Source organism: Sminthopsis crassicaudata, chromosome 4 (genome assembly GCF_048593235.1).
Source record: "Sminthopsis crassicaudata isolate SCR6 chromosome 4, ASM4859323v1, whole genome shotgun sequence".
Classification (NCBI taxonomy): Eukaryota; Metazoa; Chordata; class Mammalia; order Dasyuromorphia; family Dasyuridae; genus Sminthopsis; species Sminthopsis crassicaudata.
The window spans coordinates 29,020,216-29,043,392 of NC_133620.1; the positions used below are offsets into that span (position 1 = coordinate 29,020,216).

Consider the following 23,177-nt stretch of genomic DNA (forward strand, 5'->3'; position numbering starts at 1 on the left):
TGGGGAGGACCAGTATGCCATGAGAAGACTGTGGGGGCTCTCGGCGGGAGCAGGAATGCCACAGCAACATCCCTGACAAGCCTCCCCTTGAATACCTCTAGGGACAGGGAGCTCACTACCTCACCTCAAGGTAGCCCAATAGCTGGGGGTCAGCTCTCATTGCCAGGAAGCTGCCTGTGTACTCTTCCCCCCCCCCCCGGGGGGTTCCCTGGGGCCAAGTAGACGGGGCTAGACCGCCTCCTGGCGAGGACCCTTTGTGACCCTTGAAGGCGGATCTCAGGGTGTGAAAGAGACTGGTTTTGCACAGATGGCCAGGGTTCGAATCCTGCCTGACTCCTGGGTGCTCCTTCCCGGCCCAATTTCCTCTGCAGAATGAGCCGGGTTGGGTTCAGCGGGCTCCCGAGCTCTGAACCTCTCCAGGGGCAGCCCCTGCCCTTGAGCCCAGGCTTGGTCCCAGGCCCTAAAAACCCTCCATTCACTTCAACAAGCTTGTGCTCGCCGGCACCACCTTGTGGCCAAACATGCATCCTCAACAAAGGCAGGGGAATAGGCATTTATTAAGCACCTACTGTGTACCAGACTCTGTCCCGAGCCCTCCTGGCCCAGGAAGCAGGTGCTCTGATTATCCCCATTCTACAGATGAGGAAACTGAGGTAGCAGAGGTGGAGGAGCTTGCCCAAGCAGGCCTCCCTGACTCCCAGGCCAGCTTAGGGGCTTTGGGGAGGGGCCTTTCCCACAACTTCCCTGAGAGAGACCTCTCAGACCCAACCTCGAGGCCCCACAAGGGGGCCCTCTCCCAGACATGCTCCCCCTCCCTTCTCTAATCTTCCTCCCCCAGACACCCACCACCCTGCCCCCACCCAGCCTCCTCCCTCTGTCTGCAGGGGACCCCCAGTGAGTCGGCTCTGGGTGGGGAGCCCCCCTGCTGAGCTCAGGCCTCTGGAGGTGGGGGGGAGGTGGGGTTGATGGGGCTTCCAAGTGAGGGGGGGCCGGGCCAGGCTTCTAGACTTTATTCTCTTAAAAACAGATTTTCTCGCAGACATTCTCTGGTCGGGGGCGGGCGGGGGGGGACACCTGAGACCAGTCCTGGGGGGCGGCAGGGGCAGGGTCACTTGCGCCGGAGCTGGCGGGAGTGCCGGTGCACGGCCTCCACGAAGGCCCCGACATGGGCAGGGTCCATGTCCGGGTAGATCCCGTGGCCGAGGTTGGCGATGTGGGGCTGGGGCCCGAAGGCGTCCAGCATGCGTTCCACCAGCTGCCCGATCCGGTCCTGGGGGGGGAGTGAGGGAGGTCAGGCGGGCTCGGGGGCCAGGCGGCCCACTGTGGTCAGTCCCCCCCTCCCTTGTTTCTCCTACCTCGGAGGCGTAGAGGGCGCAGGGGTCCAGGTTGCCCTGCAGGGTCACTGACTTTCCAACACGTTCCCTGAAAGGAGCCCTCAGTCAATAACGTTTACCACAAGTCCATTCCCGGGGTCCCCCCCCATCCACCCTGCAGGGGCCTCCCACTCAGGAAGCCTCAGGAAGTCCCTGGAAGATAGCACCCATGTTACCCATGGAGGGACCTGGTGGGGGTCCCGCTGTCCATCTGGGGCCTTGCACCTGGCCCCGGGCTCCCCACTCACCGGGCCAGTGCAGGGTCCACTTTCCAGTCGATTCCAACCACTTCATACCCAGACTGGGCCAACTCCTCCAGGGCATAGTGGCCGTCCTTGGCAAAGATGATCTGGGCGGGCGTGGGGGCGGCAGTCAGTCTCTGTGGTCGGCCCCCACCTTCCCTGCCTACCCCTCCCCCACCTGTCCTCCCCCCCCCCCCCTCAGTGTTTCGTTCACATGGGACCTTACCAAGGGCACTGGCGCCAAGCCCGCCTCCCGCAGACCAGCCTTGACCCTCTTGGCCACGTCACGGATGTAAGGCAGCGCAAACTCAGAGAAGAGCTCGGGACCCAGGTGGCCGGCATGAGACTCAAACACCTGCAGGGCCTGAGGGGGGACAGGAGTCGAAGGTTAGAGGTCAGAAGTTGGGGGGTGCCCAGAGCCACGAGCCTCCTTTCCTGGCCCTCACCTGTGCCCCTGCGGCCACCTGGCCCACAAGGTAGGGGACGAGGACATCGGTCAGCAGGCCCAGCAGCCGGTGACTGGCCTTGGGCCACTGGTAGAGCCAGCGCTTGGCCTGGGCCATGGTGGGGGAGCCGCCGCCCTCCACCATGTAGGACATCAGCGTCCAGGGGGCTCCTGAGAAGCCGATGAGGGGCACGCGCCCCTCCAGCCGCTGGCGCGTCAGCGTGATGGCCTGGAACACGTAGCCCAACTCTTGGTCCACGTCCACGGGGGTCTGGAGGCGGTCCAGGTCCTGCTCCTCCCGCAGGGGTGCCGAGAAGGTGGGCCCCTTGCCAGGGACCATGGTCACCTGCAGGCCCAGAGCCTGGGGGACGGGGGGGCCTGAGTCTGAGGCCAGGGGCCCTTCCTCCGGTGTCCCCCCAGGACCCAGTAGCCAAGGACCCTCCCCCTCCCCCCCAGCAGACCCTGCAGCCAGGGGACCCTCCCTCCTGTCCCCTCCTCCCCCCGGCTCCTCCATACCTGAGGCACCACCAGAATGTCAGAGAAGATGATAGCAGCATCGAGGGGGAAGCGCCGGAGTGGCTGTGGGAGGACACGGGGCGTGAGCGTCTCCAGGCCTGGGCAAGGGGTCCAGGCCACCCCTGCTGAGCCCGGCTCCTGGTCCTGCCTCCTCCCCCGGCCCCCACAGGCCCAGGTTAAACGCAGCAACGGGGAGCCCCTGGGCTCTAGGGCTCGGCCAGGCCTCCTTTATAGGAGGGGCTTTGGGGCCAGGCCTGGAGCCCTGAGCCGGCTCCTCCCGAAGCCCCCCCAGACTCCCCGGAATTCCGCCTCTGAGCCCCGCAGCCCGGGGCCTCCTCGCACTCAGAAGCTGCTTCCTCCAGGTGAGGCCCCAAGTCCTGCCACGACTCTCCCCTTTTAGAGACATAGAAACTGAGGCTGGAGGAAGAAGAGCAGGCTCTAGGGGCCTGACTCGGGTCTGAGTTCGAGTCACTCTGGGCAGGCTGGCGGACCGCAGGGCCTCAGCACGGAAGGTTGGGCCTGCGGAGCGGGGGCCGGATCCGGGAGGAGTCGGGGACTTCTGCGGGTCTGGCCTCTGTGGGCCCCTCACCTGCAGGGTCAGCTCGCAGCAGGCCTCGGGGGAGCGGCAGGTGCTGAAGAAGTCCTGGCCGGCCCTGGTATCCAAGAACTCTGGGGAGGGGAGGGCGTTAGGGGGGCTCCTGCCCCCCCCCTCCCCCACTCTCCCCCCCCCCACTCGGCCCCCCCTTGCCCGGGCCCCTTACCCTTCAGGTAGCGGCCGGCCTGGCGCATGCACCACACGGGCGTGTAGTCGGTGGCCTCCCCCCAGGCCGCCCGCAGGAAGGTGTCGTTCTGCAGCTTGGGGAAGGCCTGGCCTCGGTCCCCGCCTGGGCCGCCATCAGGGCTCCTGGGGCTGCTGCTGCTGCTGGGGGCGGGGGGGAAGCGGGAGGGCCTCAGGCGGGGCGCCCCACCCCCCTTATCAGCCCTGGCCAGGCCCTGTCTCAGCCTCCCCCCCCCAGCCAGGAGGCCCGGCCCTGACCCCCCACCCCATCCAACCCCTGCTTGGACGGGCCCTGGGGGCCAGGATAGAAGAGGCTTGGGGGGGAGGGCAGGGGCCCTGAGTACTGAGCCCAAAGGGGGGCTATCCTGGGGGAGGGGAACAGGGCCAAGTGCCAAGGCCAGGACCAAGGTGGGGGGGCTCTCCTGGGGAAAGGGGAGGGGGGCCCTGAGTGCCACAGCCGGCGCCATGGGGGTGTCCTGGGGGTGGGATGAGTGCCAAGACCAGGACCAAGTGAGGGAGCTATCCTGGGGGAGGGGGCCCCGAGTGCCGAGCCAAAGTTTGAGGGGTTCCGGGGAGGACAGGGGGAAGCCAGGGCCAAGGGGGGTGTCCTGGGGGGAGCCCAAGGGGCTCTGAGTGCCGGAGCCGGGACGAGGGGCAGCGACTGGACTCACCTCAGGCTGGCCTCCTCCATCGCGTGGACCCCACTTACTTCTGAGGAGTCTAGAGCAGCCCCGGCCTCCTCCGGAAGCCCTGCCTCCGGCTTTGTCCCCGCCCCGGTCCCGCCCCCGCACCGCCCCGGTCCCGCCCCACGCCGCTGCTGGGCGTCGCCATGTTGATATCACATGACAGGCCGGGCTTAGGCTCTCGGGAGCCGGGACTGCCCGGCTCGGTGCCTGCAGGACCCCTGTGCTACCGTAAAGTGCAGAGCAGAGACGCAGTGTAAGATCCCAGGGGAGGAGGGGCGAGGTCCCCCATCACCCGGGACCGGAGTTGGCCGAGACTCAGGAGACGGCCTGCTTAGCGCCTCCCAGCGAAGCAGCCTCGGAGCGCCATCGTTACCGCCCCGGGATCTCAGTTTCCTCATCTGTAAAATGGGGCTCATGGGTCGCGTCTTGCCTCTGGCCGCATTTGCAGCTGTTGGCCGGGTTCTTCCCCCGCTCATTTTAACTGAGACAGACCGTGACTGGCCCAGGGGCCCCGGCAGCGTCGAGGCCGAATCTGAACTCGGGCCTCCCGACGTTAGCAGCGGTGTCCCGCCGGCTCCCCCTCCACTTCGCCGGGCCTGGGAGCCGCTGTTCTCGGCGGGAGACCCTTGCAGCCGGGCCCCGTGGGAGTCTCCCGGCCCTCTCTTTGGTCATCCGCTTCCTGCTAAGGGCAGGGAAGGCTGCAGGAAGAAAGAGCCGGGAGTGGGAAGGGACCGAGCGCGGAGGCTCCCGGGAAACCCAGTAGTAGCTGCGGCCCGCAGGGCCAACGAACATTTACTGCGCGCTCACAGCCGGCCGGGGCCGGCCCGCAGCGGGGAACGCAGAAACGAGCGAAAACAACCGCCCGGCCCTCGAGAGGCTTACATTCTAATGGGGGAGGGGAGATAACCCCGCCCAATGGGGCTGTTGAGGGGTGGGGGAGGGGAGAACCGGAGCGATGTCCAGGGAAGAAGGCCCTGGTGAGCAATGAGGAGGGGCTGCCCAGGCCCCTCCTGGAGTGAAGAGGGCAGACGCTGATGAAACCTGGGGCAGAAGCGACCTGGCACCCCGAAAAGCTTTCTGGGGCAGAAGAGGGCCTCCTGCAGGGGACAGAGGGGGCCTGGAGCAGACCAGTCCCGGAGGAGCCAGTGCCAGGGTGGAGATGGGAGCCATGCAGTGGGTCCGAGGCAGTCCTGAACCCCAAGTGTCTCTTTTTTAAATTTGTAAAAAGCTTTTTATTTTTAAAACACAAGCATAGTTTTCAACACTGACCCTTGCAAAAACTTGTGTTCAAATTCCCTCCCCTCCCCTAGAAGACAAGTGATCCAATATATGTTCAACATGTGTGATTCTTCTATACACATTTCCACAATTGTTGTGCTGCACCAAAAAATCAGATCAAAAAGGAAAAAAAGCAAGAAAATAACAAAAGTGAAAACACTGTGCTGTGGTCCACTCTCAGTTCCCATAATCCTCTCTGGGTGCAGACGGGTTTTGCAAGGGCTAATGTTGAAGAATTATCCATGCTTATGTTTTGAAAATAAGACGTGTTATATAAAATGTATGGGATTGCCTGTCATCTAGGGGAGGGAGTAGAGGGAGGGAGGGGATAATTTGGAAAAATGATTACAAGGGATAATGTTATAAAAAAAAAAATTACCCATGCATATATACTGTCAAAAAAATTTTATAATTATAAAATTAAAAAAATAAAATAAATAAAAAAAAAAACAAGAAGTGTTAATAAAATGAAATTAAAAAACCAAACACCTCACCTCTCTTAGCTCAGCCTGAAGTCATCCAGGGAGGGAGGGTACTGTACAGACTTCTCATTTGGAAACTGAGGAGAAGTGGTGGGGCTGGCCCTCAGTCCCAAAGACAGTAAGTTGCAAGGCTGTCTGAATCCAAAGTCAGATTCTGTCTGTGTCCTTTCTCATGTAGGGATGCTGATAAATGAGCACTTATTTATATTTATCTCATCGGATCCTCTAGTGTCACCTCTTTGCCCAGCTTTGACTCTTTACTTTCAATTTTCAATTAAATCTTCAATAATTCACTCTAGACTTCTTTGTTCTCTGTTGCTCCAGGTCATCTCTGGGATATATGTATTAATAGCTAATCAAGGATCACAGTGGACTGAATCAAGTCTTTTTTATATCACTCTTGAGTCTGCGCCCACTTTGCTCCTCAACAATCAAGCATTGCCCTGGCACAGAGCCTGCTACATCTCCTTTCCCTCACCCACTTCCCCTCCTCAGGATTAAGACCACCCTTGGGCCATGAAGTCAATTCAGTAACCCTTCTCCTTGTCTTTTCTCTTATAAAGTGTGGGTTACTTGATCAAGTCATCAAATCAAGGGGAAATCCTTGAAATAATGAGTCCATTGATGAAAGGTCTTAAATGGTCTTTAATCCATTTGGAAGAAATGAAAGCCAGTGGATGAAATAAAATAAATCTCCACAAGAAGAGAGGTGGGATTGATTAAGGAGCCTGGTGCCCCCAGGGAGCTCCTCTGAAATTCAGACCCACAAGTGGTAGGGCAGCTCAATAGTGGAAGTAGCTCTGGCCAAATTCTCGAAAGGGAATCATATTTGCTCTGTAAGCTTGATCCTGCCCTCCCCTGGCCTCTGTGATTGCTTGTGGGAAAGTGTAAACTGCTAAGTATACACTGTTAGGTACTTACTGCTCTTTCTGTGTCATCCAAATAAACATATTTCTCAGAGCTAGTGAGGGCCTACTCATTGCTATCCAGAGATAACACATTGGGGAAGCACACTGGGTGGGCCTCATAAGCTATTAAAAAACCATTCCCCAAGGCCTCAGATTTACCCCTAGGACACTAAGGGTGGCCAATAGCAGCCACCCTCCAGGATCCTCATCTATTGGGGGGATCTGAACACCACAGATGATTGTTTCTTCTTGCATTCCAGAGGGTTGAGATGGCATTTTCTCCCCTTTCTCCACCAGAGCCCTTCTCAGATATCATGCCCTCAGTCTCTGGCAGCTTCTGCTTGGTCCCATTTCCTTGCTGCCCACAAAGGGTCACTTTAACCCCTGGGCCTTCCACCTGGGCTGCTACTGGTCCATCTGTCCTCTCTTTCACATGGTCTCCATCCACTGCTTGGATGTCCACTCTTCCACCTCTGGGAACAGGACTGTCCCTGAGCCTGTGCTGAGCACTACAGATACACCCTTTACCCTTGAGGAGCTTTCAATCAACTGGGGAAGACCACACAAAAATAAGTATGTGTAGAATAAGCTTTTAAGTGACCATTACCTTGTGCTAGCACTTTACAAATGTTTGGAAAGGGAGGATATAGGAGGAAAGCTGAGGGGTTCGGTCTGGGACATGCTGAGTTCAGGACGGCTCCAGAAGTCGTCCAACTGGCCACGTAAGACTGGCCCTAGGAAGAGATGTAGGCTCTTTTGCGTAGAGATGATCATTGAACCCAAGGTAGCCGATGAGATCCCTAAGGAGGTGATAGTGAGGAAGAAGTCGGGCTGCCGGGGACGCTGGCCAACGTAACCTGGAAGGAGCGCAGGAGGCTCCGAGAGGTGGGGGAGAAGCAGGGCAGAGCGGGGTCTCCCAAACTAAGCGTATCTGGATTTCTTTGGCAATGTCCCTTCATTCACAGAGGAAGAAGTCTGGGCCTTGTGCTTGGTCCCCGAGAAGATAAATGGGAGAGAGGGATGGAGGGTCATCCGTCACCTTGGAGAGTGTTCTGAGTGGAGGGATGGCGTCTGAAGCCAGACGGCAAAAGGTGGAGGAAGACTGGTGAGGGAAGAGGAAGTGGCCGGTGCTCCTCAGATCTTTGCTTGAAAAAGGGAGAGCAGTCTGGGACACAGCTGGGGGGCAAGGGTGGCTAGGGCCTAAGGAAGGGGACCTGTACCTTCTGGCTCCCCAGCTCAGAGAACAGTGTTCCAGGGTAACTCTGAGTGGGCTGCGTCTCTTTTTGCTTCAAGCCCCCCGAGTGGTATTCCCCTCCATTTGTTGGGAGCCTGCGAGGAGCACCCCAGTCCTGCCGGACAACAATATCATTTAGGAAAACCTACAGCAAAAACAAACGGGCAGCCCCCCCTCAGCCCCCCAGGGGCGCTTCCTTGAGGCAAGGGTGAGTACCAGAGGGGATCACGTGTGACTGAAGAAGATGGGAAAGGATGGAATCGAGGGGGGGGATTGGCCGGGACAAGGAGAAGGAGGAGCACTCTTTGTTGGGGGGATTGCAGGAAGTTTGGGGGGAGGACAGAAGTGGGAACTAAGTGTGTGGCTTCTAGTTTCTTTTTCTTTTTTTTTTTTTAAATTAAAGCTTTTTATTTACAAACCATAAGCATGGGATCATTTTCCAACATTGACTCTCGCAAAACCTTCTGTCCCAACTTTCCCCCTCCTTCCCCCACCCCCTCCCCCCATGGCAGGCAGTCCCATACAAGTTAACTATGTTAAAGTATATGTTAAATACGACGTACGTGCACACATTTATAGTTACCTTGCTGCGCAAGAAAAATCAGATCTACAAAGAAACAAACCCAAGGAGGAAAACAAAAATGCCCGCGGAGATGCCAGAGCGCGAGGACGCTGTTCGGGTCCACACTCGGTTCCGCGGTTCTCTCCGGCACAAGACACTGGCGCGGCTCGGAATCCCGGTGGGAGAGCCGCGAGGGTCGGAGCGGATCTTTGAGGGTCTTAGTGAAACGGGAGTTTCCTTCGGAGAGAGGAGAGAACAGCTCCGGGCGGCCTCCGCGGGAGGCCGGAGCACCCCTCGCTGCGGGGAGGGCCGGTGGAAGCAGGACGCCGCCCTCTGCTCCGCCGGCTCCGGGAGCAGGAGCTCGGGGTCCGCGGGAGGCAGTCGTGCTGGAGAGGGCGGGAGGCCCGGGGGGAGCCCTGGGCCCCAAAGCTCTTCGGGCAGGGAGCGGCCCTCCTTTGCGGCCCGCCCCCGCCCCGCACACAGTAGGCACTTAAAGACCAGAGTTCTGCGCGGCAGGACGTGAGGAGTGGAAGCGGGGGAAGTCTCAGGGAGATGAGCGGGGCTGAAGCCGCTCAGAGCCCGATACACGCGGAGGGCTGACGAGGAGCTCCCGGGGCAGGAACGGGGGCCGCGCTGAGGCCCTGGTGATGGGGGGCGGGGGGGACTTAAGGAGGCTGCGGGGGGGGGGGCCGAGGCCGGGGGAGGGGGGTCCCGGGACAGCGCCCGGATCTATGTGAAGGGGGAGATCAGAGTGGAGGACGAGGGGCTGCTGGGTGATGAGAGAGGAATAGGAGACAAAGGGGTTCGGCGGGGGGGTGTCCCAGGACGGGCTCCCCGGCAGAGCCCCGACTTGTGGGGGCGGGGCCGCTTCTCCAGCTGCACAGCGTCCCGCCCACGAGGGGCGGAGGGACGGAGGAGCCGGGTTCAAGAGCGCTCGCGGCCAGGGGGCGGGGCCCGCTTTGGAGGCTGCGGGACTACGCGGGGCAATACGGCCGCGCCGCGGAACTAGGCGGGTCATTACGGGCTGGCCTCCGAGGTCGCCGGCTCTGCGCTGCTGCGGGCGCCCGTCAGAGGTTCGAGTCCCGCCTCCGCGCTCTTGCCCCGGCCGGCTCCCCCTCCCCGCGCCGGGCCATGGCGGGGGGCTCCGCGGCCGAGTCCCCGCACGGGCTGTTGGGGCGCGTGCGCTTCCTGCAGGAGGCCGCCCGCTGCCTCCGCGCCGCCCGCCCGCTGCCGCGGCCGCTGGCCTTCGTGCCCCGAGAGGTCCGCTACAAGCTGTGCAAGGACCCCGCGGGCCCCGGGCCCCCCCGCTGCGTGCTGCCCGTCTGGGCGGCGCCCGACCCCGCGGCCGCCGGGCCCGCCGCCAGGCTTGCCGGCCGGGGCAGCCTGGGCAGCATCGAGGTGCAGCGCGGGGGCTGCGTGCGGGCCACGGGCGAGGAGCTGTGCAACAGCCACGGGCTCTGGGTCAAGCTCACCAGGGTGAGGGGCCCCGGGGGGGAGGGGACCGGGCACCCGTCCACCTTTGCCCCGCCAAGCTGGCACCTCGCCCTGCCCTAGGCCAGGCTGCTTCCGGCTCTGCCCAGGGGCCGTATCTCGCCTGGGGGGATGGGCAGCAGAGGGAGCCCTTCTCTAGAGGCCCAGCCTCAGGTCCTAGTGGCCCCCTGATGAGACAGCCCAAAGTAGGAGGGGAGCTGTAATGTAATGTGTGATGTGATGTGTAGTGAGCCTCCCATCCCCCCCCAGGTCTCCCAGCAGGGGTTGCCCGCCCAGCCCAGAGACAGGAGGGTTTGGATGGAGGAAAGGAGGGCTCAGTCCTCCCTCAACACCTCCTCCAGGTCCCCCATTGCCCCAAGGCCTGCACAGCCGCCCCCTCCTCGCCCCCACCTCCCGGCTCTGAATCCCCCTCCCCCCTGCGCTGTGGCCCCCAGGAGCAGTTGGCAGAGCACGGGAGCAGCTGCGACCTCCCCGAAGGCTGGCTCCTGGCCTGCAAAAATGCTGAGGGCGGGGACCGCCTGGTGCCCGTGGCCTCCACCGACCGCCTGCAGAGGCAGCAGCAGCTCTTTGGAGTGGACTACAGGCCCGTGGTCAGGTCAGCCGCCCTGCCCCCATGGGTGCTGCCCACAGCCTGCTCTCCTCCTCCAGGCGGGCCTCCGGGATTCCCCCATGTCCTTTGGGCCTCCTAGAGCATCTGGAGGGGAGGGGGGAAACCCCGGAGAGAGGAGGAGGGGGAGGGGAGGGAGGGACAGGAAAAGGAGGGAAGGGGGAGAGAGAACCGGAAAGAGGGAAGGAGGGGAAGGGAGAAGAGGGAGGAGGGGGGAGAAAAGGAAGAGGAGGGAAGGAGGGAAGGGTCCTCCCCATGTAGCTCTCAGTCTGTGCCCGCCGGCCTTGACCCCCTGCAGCCTCTCCCGTGTCCTCCCCGCCCTGTGGGTCCTTCCCGTCGCTCCCCCAGGCCGGCCCCTGCTCTCACACCCGCACTTAGCCTCACTGACTGCCCGCAGTGAAGGGGGGTCGCGGGGGAGGGCAGGAGGGAGCACCGCAGGGCTGAGGGACGCCCCTGCGGGACTCCCTGCTCGGGCTAATCCAGCTTTCCTTCTGCCCCTCCTCTGGGCCGCAGGTGGGAGCAGGTGGTGGACTTGAAATACTCGCTGCGCCTGGGGGCCCAGCCCCGGCCCACCGAGGAGGACACCGAGGCCGTGGAGAGGCTGCTGTAAGGGGGCTCTGACGGGAGGGAGGGAGGAGGCCCTTTCCTCAAATAGCCTTTGATTAGACTTTTCTAGCTCTGAAAGGGCTCCTTGGGGCTCCTACCATTTTACTTTGCTATCTAACTCCTTTTAAGCCTTGCTGGGATGGGGGAGGCCGATCCGGCCGGGAGGGGGGCTGCGAGGCCTGGAGGAGTCTGGGGATCCCACCACGTCCCCGGCCTCGGCCTGACCTGAGGGGGGGGCAGGTACGTGCCGCCGACGTGGACCTACGAGTGCGACGAGGACCTGGTCCACTTCTTGTACGACCACGTGGGCAAGGAGGACGAGAATCTGGGCAGCGTGAAGCAGTTCGTGGAGAGCATCGACGTGTCTTCCTACACGGTGAGGGTCCCGGCTGCCAGCGCCTCCCGGGGCGTCCCCCCGCTCCCCCTCGGCCCGATCCCGAGCCAGCGCTGAGGCGCAGACCGTGGGCACAGAGGCAGAAACCGGCCCCGCTCCCCCTCGGCCCGATCCCGAGCCAGCGCTGAGGCGCAGACCGTGGGCACAGAGGCAGAAACCGGCCCCGCTCCCCCTCGGCCCGATCCCGAGCCAGCGCTGAGGCGCAGACCGTGGGCACAGAGGCAGAAACCGGCCCCGCTGCCCCTCGGCCCGATCCCGAGCCAGCGCTGAGGCGCAGACCGTGGGCACAGAGGCAGAAACCGGCCCCGCTGCCCCTCGGCCCGATCCCGAGCCAGCGCTGAGGCGCAGACCGTGGGCACAGAGGCAGAAACCGGCCCCGCTCCCCCTCGGCCCGATCCCGAGCCAGCGCTGAGGCGCAGACCGTGGGCACAGAGGCAGAAACCGGCCCCGCTCCCCCTCGGCCCGATCCCGAGCCAGCGCTGAGGCCCAGACCGTGGGCACAGAGGCAGAAACCGGCCCCGCTGCCCCTCGGCCCGATCCCGAGCCAGCGCTGAGGCGCAGACCGTGGGCACAGAGGCAGAAACCGGCCCCGCTCCCCCTCGGCCCGATCCCGAGCCAGCGCTGAGGCGCAGACCGTGGGCACAGAGGCAGAAACCGGCCCCGCTCCCCCTCGGCCCGATCCCGAGCCAGCGCTGAGGCGCAGACCGTGGGCACAGAGGCAGAAACCGGCCCCGCTCCCCCTCGGCCCGATCCCGAGCCAGCACTGAGGCCCAGACCGTGGGCACAGAGGCAGAAACCGGCCCCGCTCCCCCTCGGCCCGATCCCGAGCCAGCACTGAGGCCCAGACCGTGGGCACAGAGGCAGAAACCGGCCCCGCTGCCCCTCGGCCCGATCCCGAGCCAGCGCTGAGGCGCAGACCGTGGGCACAGAGGCAGAAACCGGCCCCGCTCCCCCTCGGCCCGATCCCGAGCCAGCGCTGAGGCCCAGACCGTGGGCACAGAGGCAGAAACCGGCCCCGCTCCCCCTCGGCCCGATCCCGAGCCAGCGCTGAGGCGCAGACCGTGGGCACAGAGGCAGAAACCGGCCCCGCTCCCCCTCGGCCCGATCCCGAGCCAGCGCTGAGGCCCAGACCGTGGGCACAGAGGCAGAAACCGGCCCCGCTGCCCCTCGGCCCGATCCCGAGCCAGCGCTGAGGCGCAGACCGTGGGCACAGAGGCAGAAACCGGCCCCGCTGCCCCTCGGCCCGATCCCGAGCCAGCGCTGAGGCGCAGACCGTGGGCACAGAGGCAGAAACCGGCCCCGCTCCCCCTCGGGGGCTGCTGCCCCGTCTGGCAGCTGGCGTTCGCCCATAGTAGGACGTGGGGAGAGCGGCCGAGGAGAGCCCTGGATTCTAATCCCGCTGTGCCCCAGCCCCGGGGAACTTCCTGGCTCCGGGGGCTCCCGGGAGGGCTCGGGGCCTTCTTGACCCTTTTAGGGCAGATGTGGGAACTTCTCCTTGCGTGGTCCCAGCTCTCCTATGAAAGGAGGGGGGCCGCCTTGCAGGCCACTGAGCTGGGCCGTCAGCGGCCTTTTCGTCTTGGCGTTGTCTGCGGTGTCCTGCGGGGCACTAGTCACTGCAGGCGCTGCCCTCGTTCCGGTCTCTGCCGGATGTTCCTGAATTCTCAGGGGCCTCCCCCTCCCCCGCCCGGGCACCCCCTCTGTCTCTGGTTCTTTGCCTCGCCTGTCCTGGGTCCCGGGGCCTTCCTTCCCGGCGTCATTCCCACTTCGCAGAGCCAGGATTAGAGCCCAGGGCCCCTGACTGCAGCCCCAGGCGCCCAGCGTGCCCTCGCACCGGGCCTGTCTCCCCTTACCCTGCTCTTCTCCCCAGGAGGAATTCAACGTCTCCTGCCTGACGGACAGCAACGCAGACACCTACTGGGAGAGCGACGGGTCCCAGTGCCAGCACTGGGTCCGCCTCACCATGAAGAAGGGCACCATCATCAAGTGAGTGGAGGCCCTTCCCCCCAGCGCCCCTCCCCCCACCGTCCCCTCCCCCCAGCGCCCCTACAGTCCGGGCCTGCCTTGTGGCACCCGGCCGATTCTGGGAGGGCTCCCTGGGCAGCCCCTTGACCCCCGGTCTCCTGCCAGGAAGCTGCTGCTCACTGTGGATACGACAGATGATAATTTCATGCCCAAGCGCGTGGTCGTGTACGGGGGCGAGGGGGACAACCTGAAGAAGCTGAGCGACGTGAGCATTGACGAGTACGTGGGGTCCCTGGCAGGTCCGGTGCGGGGGGCGGGTGAGGGCCCTTCCCGGGCCTGGAACGGAGCCTTCTCCCTCCCCTCCGTGTCCCAGGACCCTGATTGGGGACGTCTGTGTCCTGGAGGACATGACCATCCACCTTCCCATCATCGAGATCCGCATCGTGGAGTGCCGAGGTGACGGGGCAGTGGGCGGGGGCTCTGGGGGGCCCACCCCAACTGCCTTCCACTCGCCCCCTTCCCCGTTTTCTTGCCTATAAAACGTGGGGGTTGCACTTCCGAGGTCAGTCCCTGCAAGCTGCCGAACCTTCAGCTGGGACAGGAGGAGGATCCTCGGCTCTTCCCAGGCAGAGGGCTCGGGAGGGCACACCAGGCACAGGACGGGGCGAGGAGCAGGACGGGCACTCCCAGAGGCCGTGGGGGGTGGGAACGAGGCGGGAGCCCTGAGCGTGGAGAGCAGGAGGTCTCTCAGCAGCGGCTCCTGCCCAGTGTCAGCCCCAGGGACTCGGGAAGCTTTGGGGTCACTCACGCGCTCCTCCCTGGCAGACGACGGCATCGACGTTCGCCTTCGTGGAGTCAAGATCAAGTCGTCCAGACAGCGAGACCTGGGGCTGAGCGCCGACATGTTCCAGCCCGCCAGCCTGGTGCGCTACCCTCGCCTGGAGGGCACAGCGCCGGAGGTCCTGTACCGCCGGGCTGTGCTGCTGCAGAGGTGCAGAGGCCTGGGCCCCGGGGAGCCCCCGAGCCAGTGGTGCCCGCCCCCTACCCTGCTGGTGCCCCTGAGCCGATGTGCCCACCTCCCACCCTGCTGGGTGCCCCTGAGCCCATCCCCCACCCTGCTGGTGCCCCTGAGCCAATGTGCCCACCTCCCACTCTGCTGGGTGCCAGCTGCGGCCAGAGCCGGGGGTGCCCCTTCTGTCCCCAGCCCAGGCTGGGCCCCTGCTGCAACCCACATCTCTGTCACCCCCTGCCCAGGTTTATCAAGGTCCTCGACAGCGTCCTCCATCACCTCGTACCCGCCTGGGACTACAGCCTGGGAACCTTCAGTTACATCAAGGTGAGCGCCCGGGCCGGAAGGGAGGCTGGGAGACCCTCACGCAGGCCCAGCAGCCAGGAGAGAGCCCAGAGGCCGGATCCCTCATGCCGGGATGCCTCTAAAAGCCGGCTTCCTCTCTCTGCCGCCGCCTCCTCCCCCTCCTTCCTCTCCTCCTCCTACTTCGGCCTCAGGCCTCCGTGGCCCCCAGGCCCTCCCAGGTCAGGGACAGAGCTCACCAGTGAGGGGACGTAGGATGTAAGTCCGGGGGCCTGGCAGAGCTAGTCCCGCTCTCCTGTTGCACAGAGAGGAGGAGGCCGCCCCCCGCACGGGGGGACCAGGCTCTGATCCAGCCCCCGCTTGCCCGGGAGCTCTCCCTGGGGCAGGGCTGGGGCCTGATGCGCCCCCCCACCCTCCCCAGCAAGTCAAGCAGTTCCTGCTGCTGTCCCGCCGGCGCCCGGCCCTGGTGTCCCAGTGTCTGCGGGACTCGGAGAGCAGCAAGCCCAGCATCATGCCCCGCCTGTACATCAACCGGCGGCTGGCCATGGAGCACCGCGACTGCCCGGCCCGGGACCCCGGCTGCAAGAACGCCGTCTTCACCCAGGTGGGCCGCCGCGCGAGGCAGAGGCGGGGAGGCCGCCGTGGGAGTCAGGGGGCCCGGCTCATGCTCCCTCCCTCCCTCCCAGGTGTACGAGGGCCTCAAGCCGTCGGACAAATACGAGAAGCCTCTGGACTACAGGTGGGTCCTGCTGCAGGCCCCTGTCGCCCACCTGCTCCTCCTCTCGGCCCGCCCCGGGCCTCTCGGGCCTTCTCTCGTGTGGACTTCACGTCATCGCCAGGCCACCTGCCCCGGGCTTTCTCTTAGGAAGGGGAGCCACCTCTTGGGCATCACACGTTTAACTGGACTCTCCCCAGCGGTGGAGCCCTAGTTCCTTGGTCCAGCCCCCGGAGGGGAGGGGCAGAGTGGGGGTTTCCTTGGCACTGATGTGGGGCTGGGACCTGTGGGAATTTCCCAGACCCGCTCTGCTCTTCTGCCCCCACCCTTCCTGGTAGCTGGCAGGAGCCCCCTCCCTGTTTTGTGCCTAGAACCTCCCCCCCCCAGCATGGGATGCTGTCTCCCCCCCACAGGATGGGTCTCATCCCAGCTCTCAGGGTGCAGTTCTGCCACACTGGCCCCCAGGGACGGGATCTCTGTCTCGGCATACAGCTGGTGCTTAATTCGTGCGCTTGGGACGGAGCGGGTGCCCTGTGTTGCCTTCCCGCCCCGGGGCAGCTTGTGTTCGGGCTGAGGGTGGACGTCCAGCTCTGGGTGGGCCACGCTGGGTGGCCGGGTGATCAGGACCCCACTGTCCCGGCAGGTGGCCCCTCCGCTATGACCAGTGGTGGGAGTGCAAGTTCATTGCTGAAGGCATCATCGACCAAGGTGTGGACGGGTTGGGTGAGCGGGGCCCTGGCAGGGCGAGGGAGGGCACCTGTACCTCCAGGGGTCGCCCCAGCCCCTCCACTGATAATCTGGAGCCTGCTCTTGAACTCCTGAGGAGGGATGGGGAGCTCACTACCTGCCTTTGGGATGGTAGAAACGTTCTCCTCCCACTGGGTTTGAGTCCGCCCCTTCCTGACCCTCCTCATCCCACCCCAAATGGGCACCCTGTGTCTGGCCCCGCAGACCTATGCTGAGCCCTGTTCCTCCTGTTATGTTGGAGGCCCTTCCCCAGACAGACTTTGTGGCCGGGGGGCCGTGTAAAGCGTTGGTTTGGGGGGGCTGTGACTCCAGGGGGCGGTTTCCGGGACAGCCTGGCCGACATGTCTGAGGAGCTGTGCCCCAGTTCAGCCGACACTCCTGTCCCCTTGCCTTTCTTTGTGCGCACGGCAAACCAGGTGGGTGAGATCACGGCAGAGGGCCATAGGAAAGGGGGAGGAGGGGGAGAGGCCTGGGAGGGAGGAGCCCCCCCCCCCCCCCCCCCCCCCCCCCGCTGCTAAGAGAATGGTCTGAGCCTGGGGGGCGGGGAGCGTCCTGGGGGCCCACAGTGCTGCCCCCTGAGGTCCTGGGGGCCCACAGTGCTGCCCCCTGAGGTCCTGGGCCTGTAGCCCTGCCCGTGGGAAGCCTGACGTTGTCAGTCCCGTCTCACGGAGAGTCCGGCCAGGCCCAGGGAGGGAGGGGAAGTGCGTCTCTGGGGCCTGGCTCCTCCAGGACCAGAGGCTGCTGCTTGGGACCGGAGGCTCGATTAGGGGAGCTCTGAGGCAGGGCCGCAGGGGGAGGGGAGAGCTGGAGGCAGGGAGGGAGGAGATCTTCCAGCTGAAGCAGGAGGCCCGGGGCTGGGGGGGAGTGGGAGCCCGAGCAGTACTTGGGGCTGGGGGCAGAAGGATGGGGGGGAGGCTCATGTTTGGGGTTGCAGGGCACTCTCAGGCCCCAGGGACCGTCGCCCTCTGGCCTAGTGCCGGCCCAGCAGCTGCCCTCAGTGGGGACAAGACGCCAAGGCCCGGATCGCGGCAGGGAGACATCCCGAGACCTCCTGGCTGAGACTGGGGCAGCTCCCTGGGATCGGGCCCGCACAGCCTGGCATTCAGGGCCCGTGGAGGCAGCCCAGGCTCGCCCTCTGCCCTGTTCCTCCAGCCCGTCCCCTTGGGCCCCTGACAGCCCCCGCCTCCCCTGACAGGGCAACGGGACGGGCGAGGCCCGGGACATGTACGTCCCCAACCCTTCCTGCCGAGAGTTTGCCAAGTTTGAGTGGATTGGGCAGCTGATGGGCGCTGCCCTGCGGGGCAAGGAGTTCTTGGTGAGTGGGCAGTGCCCGGCCAGGGCAGGGAGGGTAGACCAAGCCGCAAGGGGCACATGGTACTGTGGGGAGTGCTCCAGCTTGTCCCTAGGGCCCTGGGTTCGAATCCTGTCTAACCATGGCTGTGGCCGTGGGGTGAGCCGGCTCATTCTTTGGCTGCCGTCCCCCTGGCAGGTGCTGGCCCTGCCCGGCTTTGTGTGGAAGCAGCTCTCGGGGGAGGAGGTGAGCTGGAGCAAAGACTTCTCCGCTGTGGACTCTGTGCTGGTGAGTGACCCCTGGGGCCCCTGAGTCTGGCCCTTAGGGTGCTTTCCTCTCTGGGGGGTGGGGGTAGGCTTCCCCCGGCCCTGCCCTACCTGATGGTGCCCCGCCCGCTTCCTGGCCCAGGTGAAGCTCCTGGAGGTGATGGAGGTGATGGACAAGGAGACCTTCGAGTTCAAGTTTGGGCAGGAGCTGACCTACACCACGGTGCTCAGTGATCAGCGACTGGTGGAGCTTTTGCCCGGGGGGGCATCGATGGCCGTGAGCTACGAGGACCGCGGGCGCTTCATCCAACTGGTGCAGAAAGCCAGGCTGGAGGAGAGCAGAGAGCAGGTGGGGGCCTGGGGATGGGGCAGGTTCTGGGACAAGGCAGGGACTCATCCTGGCCTGAGGGGCAGAGCTGGGCCTCCCAGGCTGAGAGAGAGGTCCTGGGATGAGGCAGGTCCTGGGACAAGGCAGGGACTCACTTGGCCCCAGAGGGCAGGGCTGGGCCTCCCAGACTACAGGACTGAGTGAGGTGAGGACAAGGACTCACCCGGGCCTGGGGGGCAGAGCTGGGCTTCCCAGGCTGAAAGAGAGGTCCTGGGATGGGGCAGGTCCTGGGACAAGGCAGGGACTCATCCTGGCCTGAGGGGCAGAGCTGGGCCTCCCAGGCTGAGAGAGAGGTCCTGGGATGGGGCAGGTCCTGGGACAAGGCAGGGACTCATCCTGGCCTGAGGGGCAGAGCTGGGCCTCCCAGGCTGAGAGAGAGGTCCTGGGATGGGGCAGGTCCTGGGACAAGGCAGGGATTCACTTGGCCCCAGAGGGCAGGGCTGGGCCTCCCAGACTACAGGACTGAGTGAGGTGAGGACAAGGACTCACCCGGGCCTGGGGATGGGGCAGGTCACTGGCAAGGAGGGACTCACCCGGGCCTAGGGCCAAAGCTGGGCCTCCCAGGCTGAGAGAGAGGTCCTGGGATGAGGCAGGTCCTGGGACAAGGCAGGGACTCATCCTGGCCTGAGGGGCAGAGCTGGGCCTCCCAGGCTGAGAGAGAGGTCCTGGGATGAGGCAGGTCCTGGGACAAGGCAGGGACTCATCCTGGCCTGAGGGGCAGAGCTGGGCCTCCCAGGCTGAGAGAGAGGTCCTGGGATGGGGCAGGTCCTGGGACAAGGCAGGGATTCACTTGGCCCCAGAGGGCAGGGCTGGGCCTCCCAGACTACAGGACTGAGTGAGGTGAGGACAAGGACTCACCCGGGCCTGGGGGGCAGAGCTGGGCCTCCCAGGCTGAGAGAGAGGTCCTGGGATGGGGCAGGTCCTGGGACAAGGCAGGGACTCATCCTGGCCCCTGGGGCAGAGCTGGCCTCCCGGGCTGAGCTGGGTCCCCTGGCTTCCTGCCCAGGTGGCTGCCATGCAGGCTGGGCTGCTGAAGGTGGTGCCCCAGGCAGTGTTAGACCTGCTCACCTGGCAGGAGTTGGAGAAGAAAGTGTGTGGGGACCCTGAGGTCACAGTGGACGCCCTTCGAAAGCTGAGTGAGTGCCTTACATTTGGGCTGGAAGGGATGGGATCTGGGTGGGGGTCTCCACTCCTTCGTGGGTGGGCTGGACATGGTCAGGGGGCTGAGCCGCAGGGATGCTCTCTGCTGAGAACCCTTGCCCTCAGGCCCCACTGGCTCAGACCCCCTTTCTCACCCCCCCCCCCCCCGGCTCGGCCATAGCCCGGTTCGAGGACTTTGAGCCGTCGGACACCCGCGTGCAGTACTTCTGGGAGGCCCTCAACAACTTCACCAATGGTGAGTAAGGTGCAGGCCAGCCTGGCCTCTGCCGCCCGCCCTCCTGATGACCTTTGTTTCCCATGGAGGGGCCGCCTGCAGGGGGCCTCAAGTGATGTCATCACTCCTCAGAGGACCGGAGCCGCTTCCTCCGCTTTGTCACCGGCCGCAGTCGCCTGCCCGCCCGGATCTACATCTACCCGGACAAGCTGGGGTCAGTGGGGGCCCGGGGTCGGACTGTGGGGGAGGGAGGAGGAGGAGGCTTATTGGGAATGGACCCTGCCTTCCAGGTAGCCACTAGAAGTCAGGGTGATGTAGCGGACGGGCTGGGGTCCCCTCCTCGGGCCCTCACTTCTGTATAACATGGGGGGGCCTTGATGGCTTCCAGGTTCCCTCCAGCTCCCAACCCCGACGCTCACCCTGAGCCCAATGCCCTTGTGATTCCAGGGCTTATTTCCAGGGATCACACTAAATGTGTCCCCAGGAGCAGCACCCACAGGTGGAGGGTAGACAGGGAAGGGGGTTGAGGATCCTGTGGGTTCAGGGGGCCCTGGCTCCTGACTTCTTGGCTCCCACCCCCCAGCTCAGAAACTACAGATGCCCTGCCTGAGTCTTCCACGTGTTCTAGCACTCTCTTCCTGCCCCATTATGTCAGGTGAGTGGGTTGTGCCTGAGTCGGCCCAGGGCTCGGGGCTTGAGGGGACGGCTTGGGGAAGAGGGGTCAGCCTCTCTCTGGGGTAGTGGTGGGGAAGGGGCAGGGAGGGGCCTCTGGGCCAGACCTCAGGACAAATAACTCTGCTCTCCTAAAATGGAATGGACTGCTCTGGGGGCAGCGAGCTCTCCGTCATTTTTGAGCTCAGAGACCTTGTGGACGGGAGGCTAGAAGGGAGGTGGAAGGAGACCAGGGTTCTTGAGAGCGTCCCCGTGGGTCCCTCCTATCATGTTTCTGCCTCTGCTCATCGAGGGGGTTCAGGGCTGGGAAGCAAGGGCTTGGGTCCCTCCCCCCACTACCCCAGCCTCGGTTTCCCCTGTGCCCCTGACCCCTCCCCCTCTCCCCCCGCACAGTGCCAAGGTGTGTGAGGAGAAGCTGAGGTACGCCGCTTACAACTGTGTGGCGATCGACACGGACATGAGCCCCTGGGAGGAGTGAGCGCCCCGGCTTGGCAGAGCCCCCGGCAGCGTGGCACGGGGCTCTGGCCTTCGGAGTGCCTCAGGACAGCAGTGAGTGCCTTCTCTATCGTGCCTCCGCCGGGGCCGATGCCCTCCCCGTCCTTCTGAGGCTGGGCCGCTCCAGGGGCGCTGGGAGGCGGCTCCCACCCAATAAACCCCTTCATCCCTCTCTTGGGTCAGCTGTGGTTTCTTGGAGTCGTGTTAAAAACAAATGAAACAAAAATAAACTTATGGACCCGAGTTAAGAACCCTGCCTTAAGAGACTGTCCACTTGGGGCTTTCGGATTCTTTCCTGAGAGCAGAGATTGGGGAGAGTTGTTCTCACAGCCGGGTCATCCTCCCTTTGTCCAAAGGACACTAGAAAAGAGAGGGCCTTGGCCATACCTCAGAGGTGTGAGGGGGGTGGCTAACCTTGCTCTGGATAAGCTCCAGATTTTCCACGTCCTTCCTAAATGCAGCCCCCGGATCTGAGCAGACCCCAGCTGGGTATGGTCCAACTAAGGTTGGGGAAGGCAGGAATGATCACTTCTTCCCCTGTTTCTTGGAGCTTGGCTTCTTATCACAGGCTTTTTTTTGGCCATCCCATCATGCTGCTCGTCAGGAGCTTGTGTTGAGCCACTAAACACCCCCCCCCTATCTTTTCCCCCATAAACTGCCGTCTCACTACACCTCCCTGATCCTATGCTCGTAACGCTGATTGTTCGGGCCCAAGTGTAAAACTTTACATTTATTCCTGCTGCGTTTAGTCTCTTAAGGCTTTCATATCACATTTTTTGGGGTCTTCTCCCATTCGATTATATATTCCTAAAGGGCAGGAACTCACTGTTTAATATGATGGGGATCTTTACCTTATATGAGGCTGATAGATCATATCCCCAGGGACGGGCTCTCCCATTTACAGCCTCAGTCCTTGGGGGAAAGGGGGGTTTACAACAAAAGCCAGAAAATGCTCCAATTAGAGCACTTGGGTTCAGGTCTGGGCTTGACCATTTACTACCAGATCACCTTTCTAGACCTCAGTTATATAATGAAAGGGTCGCAACTACATGACTTTCAACATCTCTTTTCAACTCTAAATCTATGATCTCCCTGACCTCCTGCCTTTGGGGAGAGGCTGAAGGGAGATAGCTCCTTGTGGGAGTCAACCTTTTCTCATCCATTTTTACTGTGGTCAATAAATGGTGGCCATCATATGTTGACTGAGTTCCGTGACTAAAGGGGTTGTGACTTACAAAGACAAGGTTCTAGGTGTAGGATAGGGATATCAGAGCAATTTTCCACAGCCCCTGGTGATTTCTTAACCTGTTACCTTTCTTGAAGTTTTTTCAGCAGTGATTTCATTCCCTCGGACTCTGTTCGGGGTCTTAGTTAAATGAGGTTTTCAAGGGAAACTAACTGGGAGAGCTCAAGCAGCTTCTTGATTTTACTCCGCTGCTCCCATTACAGTGCTTGGAGCTTTGTTCTGTAGATTGGAATAAACGAGATAGTTGGAGGCTGAGCATCCTCTCGTGGCCAAAGGAGATCTCTCATGTGTCCTAGTCTTTGGGACCTCTTTTAGGGTTTTCTCTACAATTACTGGAGTGGCTTGCCATTTCCTTCTCCAGTTCCTTTCACAGCTGAGGAAACTGAGGCAAATGGGTGAGTGACTTTCTAGGGCTCACCTGACCTGAGATGGCTGTTAACTTAGGACTTCCTGATTACGTGCCCTCTGCACTGTGCTATCTAGCAGCATAGCCGAGGGGACACTGTGGCACTTTGGAATTTAATTCCACTCAGGCAACAGCAAAGGTATGTGGTGATTAACTTCGCTGGTGGCTCAAGGAGAGCTCTGGGACCTGCTAGACAGCTGTTTGCTGGATGATTAATGCAGTGACATGCTTCCATCGTATAGATGTAAGGAAGGCTGTCACGGAGCCAGTTTGTATTGTCTACACTAGTGTCACTGTAGCGTCTCAGTGTCACATGAGAGACACAAAAGATATCATGAGGTTTGTAGACAGTAAGTCATCAAAAACAGTTTATGCCCTTGAGCCAAGTGCTGACCAGCTCTCAGCCCCATGTTCCTCTCCGCCACCCCCACAGTAGAATGCGAGTTTGAGGGCAGGATCCATGGCTTTGCTCTTTTTTTGTATCTAGCCAGTAAGAGCTTAACAGATGCTTGTTGTCTGCCCGCCCGCCTGATTAGTTGTCCTCCAGCATCTGGTTTGACTTACAGGTTGGCTCACACTACGACTTCCAGCCTGGCTGACACATGCAGCAGACACACAGCTGGGAAAAGTCCCTGAGTTCATGAGCTTGCTCCATTCAGGACAGTTTTGCCATTCTGATGACAGCAGGGGAAACCACCAA

At 62.7% G+C, this 23,177-nt stretch overlaps 2 protein-coding genes across 3 annotated transcripts; one reads left to right on the forward strand and one right to left on the reverse strand.

The window, feature by feature from the left end:
- Positions 1–537: 537 nt before the first annotated feature.
- On the reverse strand, positions 538–4,127 carry UROD (uroporphyrinogen decarboxylase). Of its 2 annotated transcripts, none has more exons than XM_074266084.1 (9): positions 4,026–4,127; positions 3,338–3,498; positions 3,166–3,245; positions 2,577–2,639; positions 2,062–2,421; positions 1,842–1,979; positions 1,622–1,722; positions 1,356–1,422; positions 538–1,270 (listed from the first exon to the last, which is right to left on the reverse strand). In XM_074266084.1, exons 1-9 carry the CDS (start codon positions 4,043–4,045, stop codon positions 1,109–1,111), a joined length of 1,152 nt encoding a protein of 383 aa, XP_074122185.1. In that variant the 5' UTR covers positions 4,046–4,127; the 3' UTR covers positions 538–1,108. The 2 variants fall into 2 exon arrangements, with proteins under 2 accessions (XP_074122185.1, XP_074122186.1); XM_074266085.1 differs by having other exon boundaries at positions 3,338–3,495; positions 4,026–4,119.
- Positions 4,128–9,339: 5,212 nt separating this feature from the next.
- On the forward strand, positions 9,340–21,066 carry HECTD3 (HECT domain E3 ubiquitin protein ligase 3). The gene is made up of 21 exons (XM_074266083.1): positions 9,340–9,980; positions 10,430–10,590; positions 11,116–11,208; positions 11,449–11,584; positions 13,470–13,585; positions 13,730–13,843; positions 13,938–14,020; positions 14,390–14,555; positions 14,819–14,900; positions 15,298–15,480; positions 15,563–15,615; positions 16,235–16,299; positions 16,651–16,754; positions 17,534–17,653; positions 17,828–17,917; positions 18,038–18,244; positions 19,290–19,419; positions 19,605–19,679; positions 19,791–19,872; positions 20,242–20,313; positions 20,724–21,066. Exons 1-21 carry the CDS (start codon positions 9,636–9,638, stop codon positions 20,806–20,808), a joined length of 2,562 nt encoding a protein of 853 aa, XP_074122184.1. The 5' UTR covers positions 9,340–9,635; the 3' UTR covers positions 20,809–21,066.
- Positions 21,067–23,177: the final 2,111 nt, after the last annotated feature.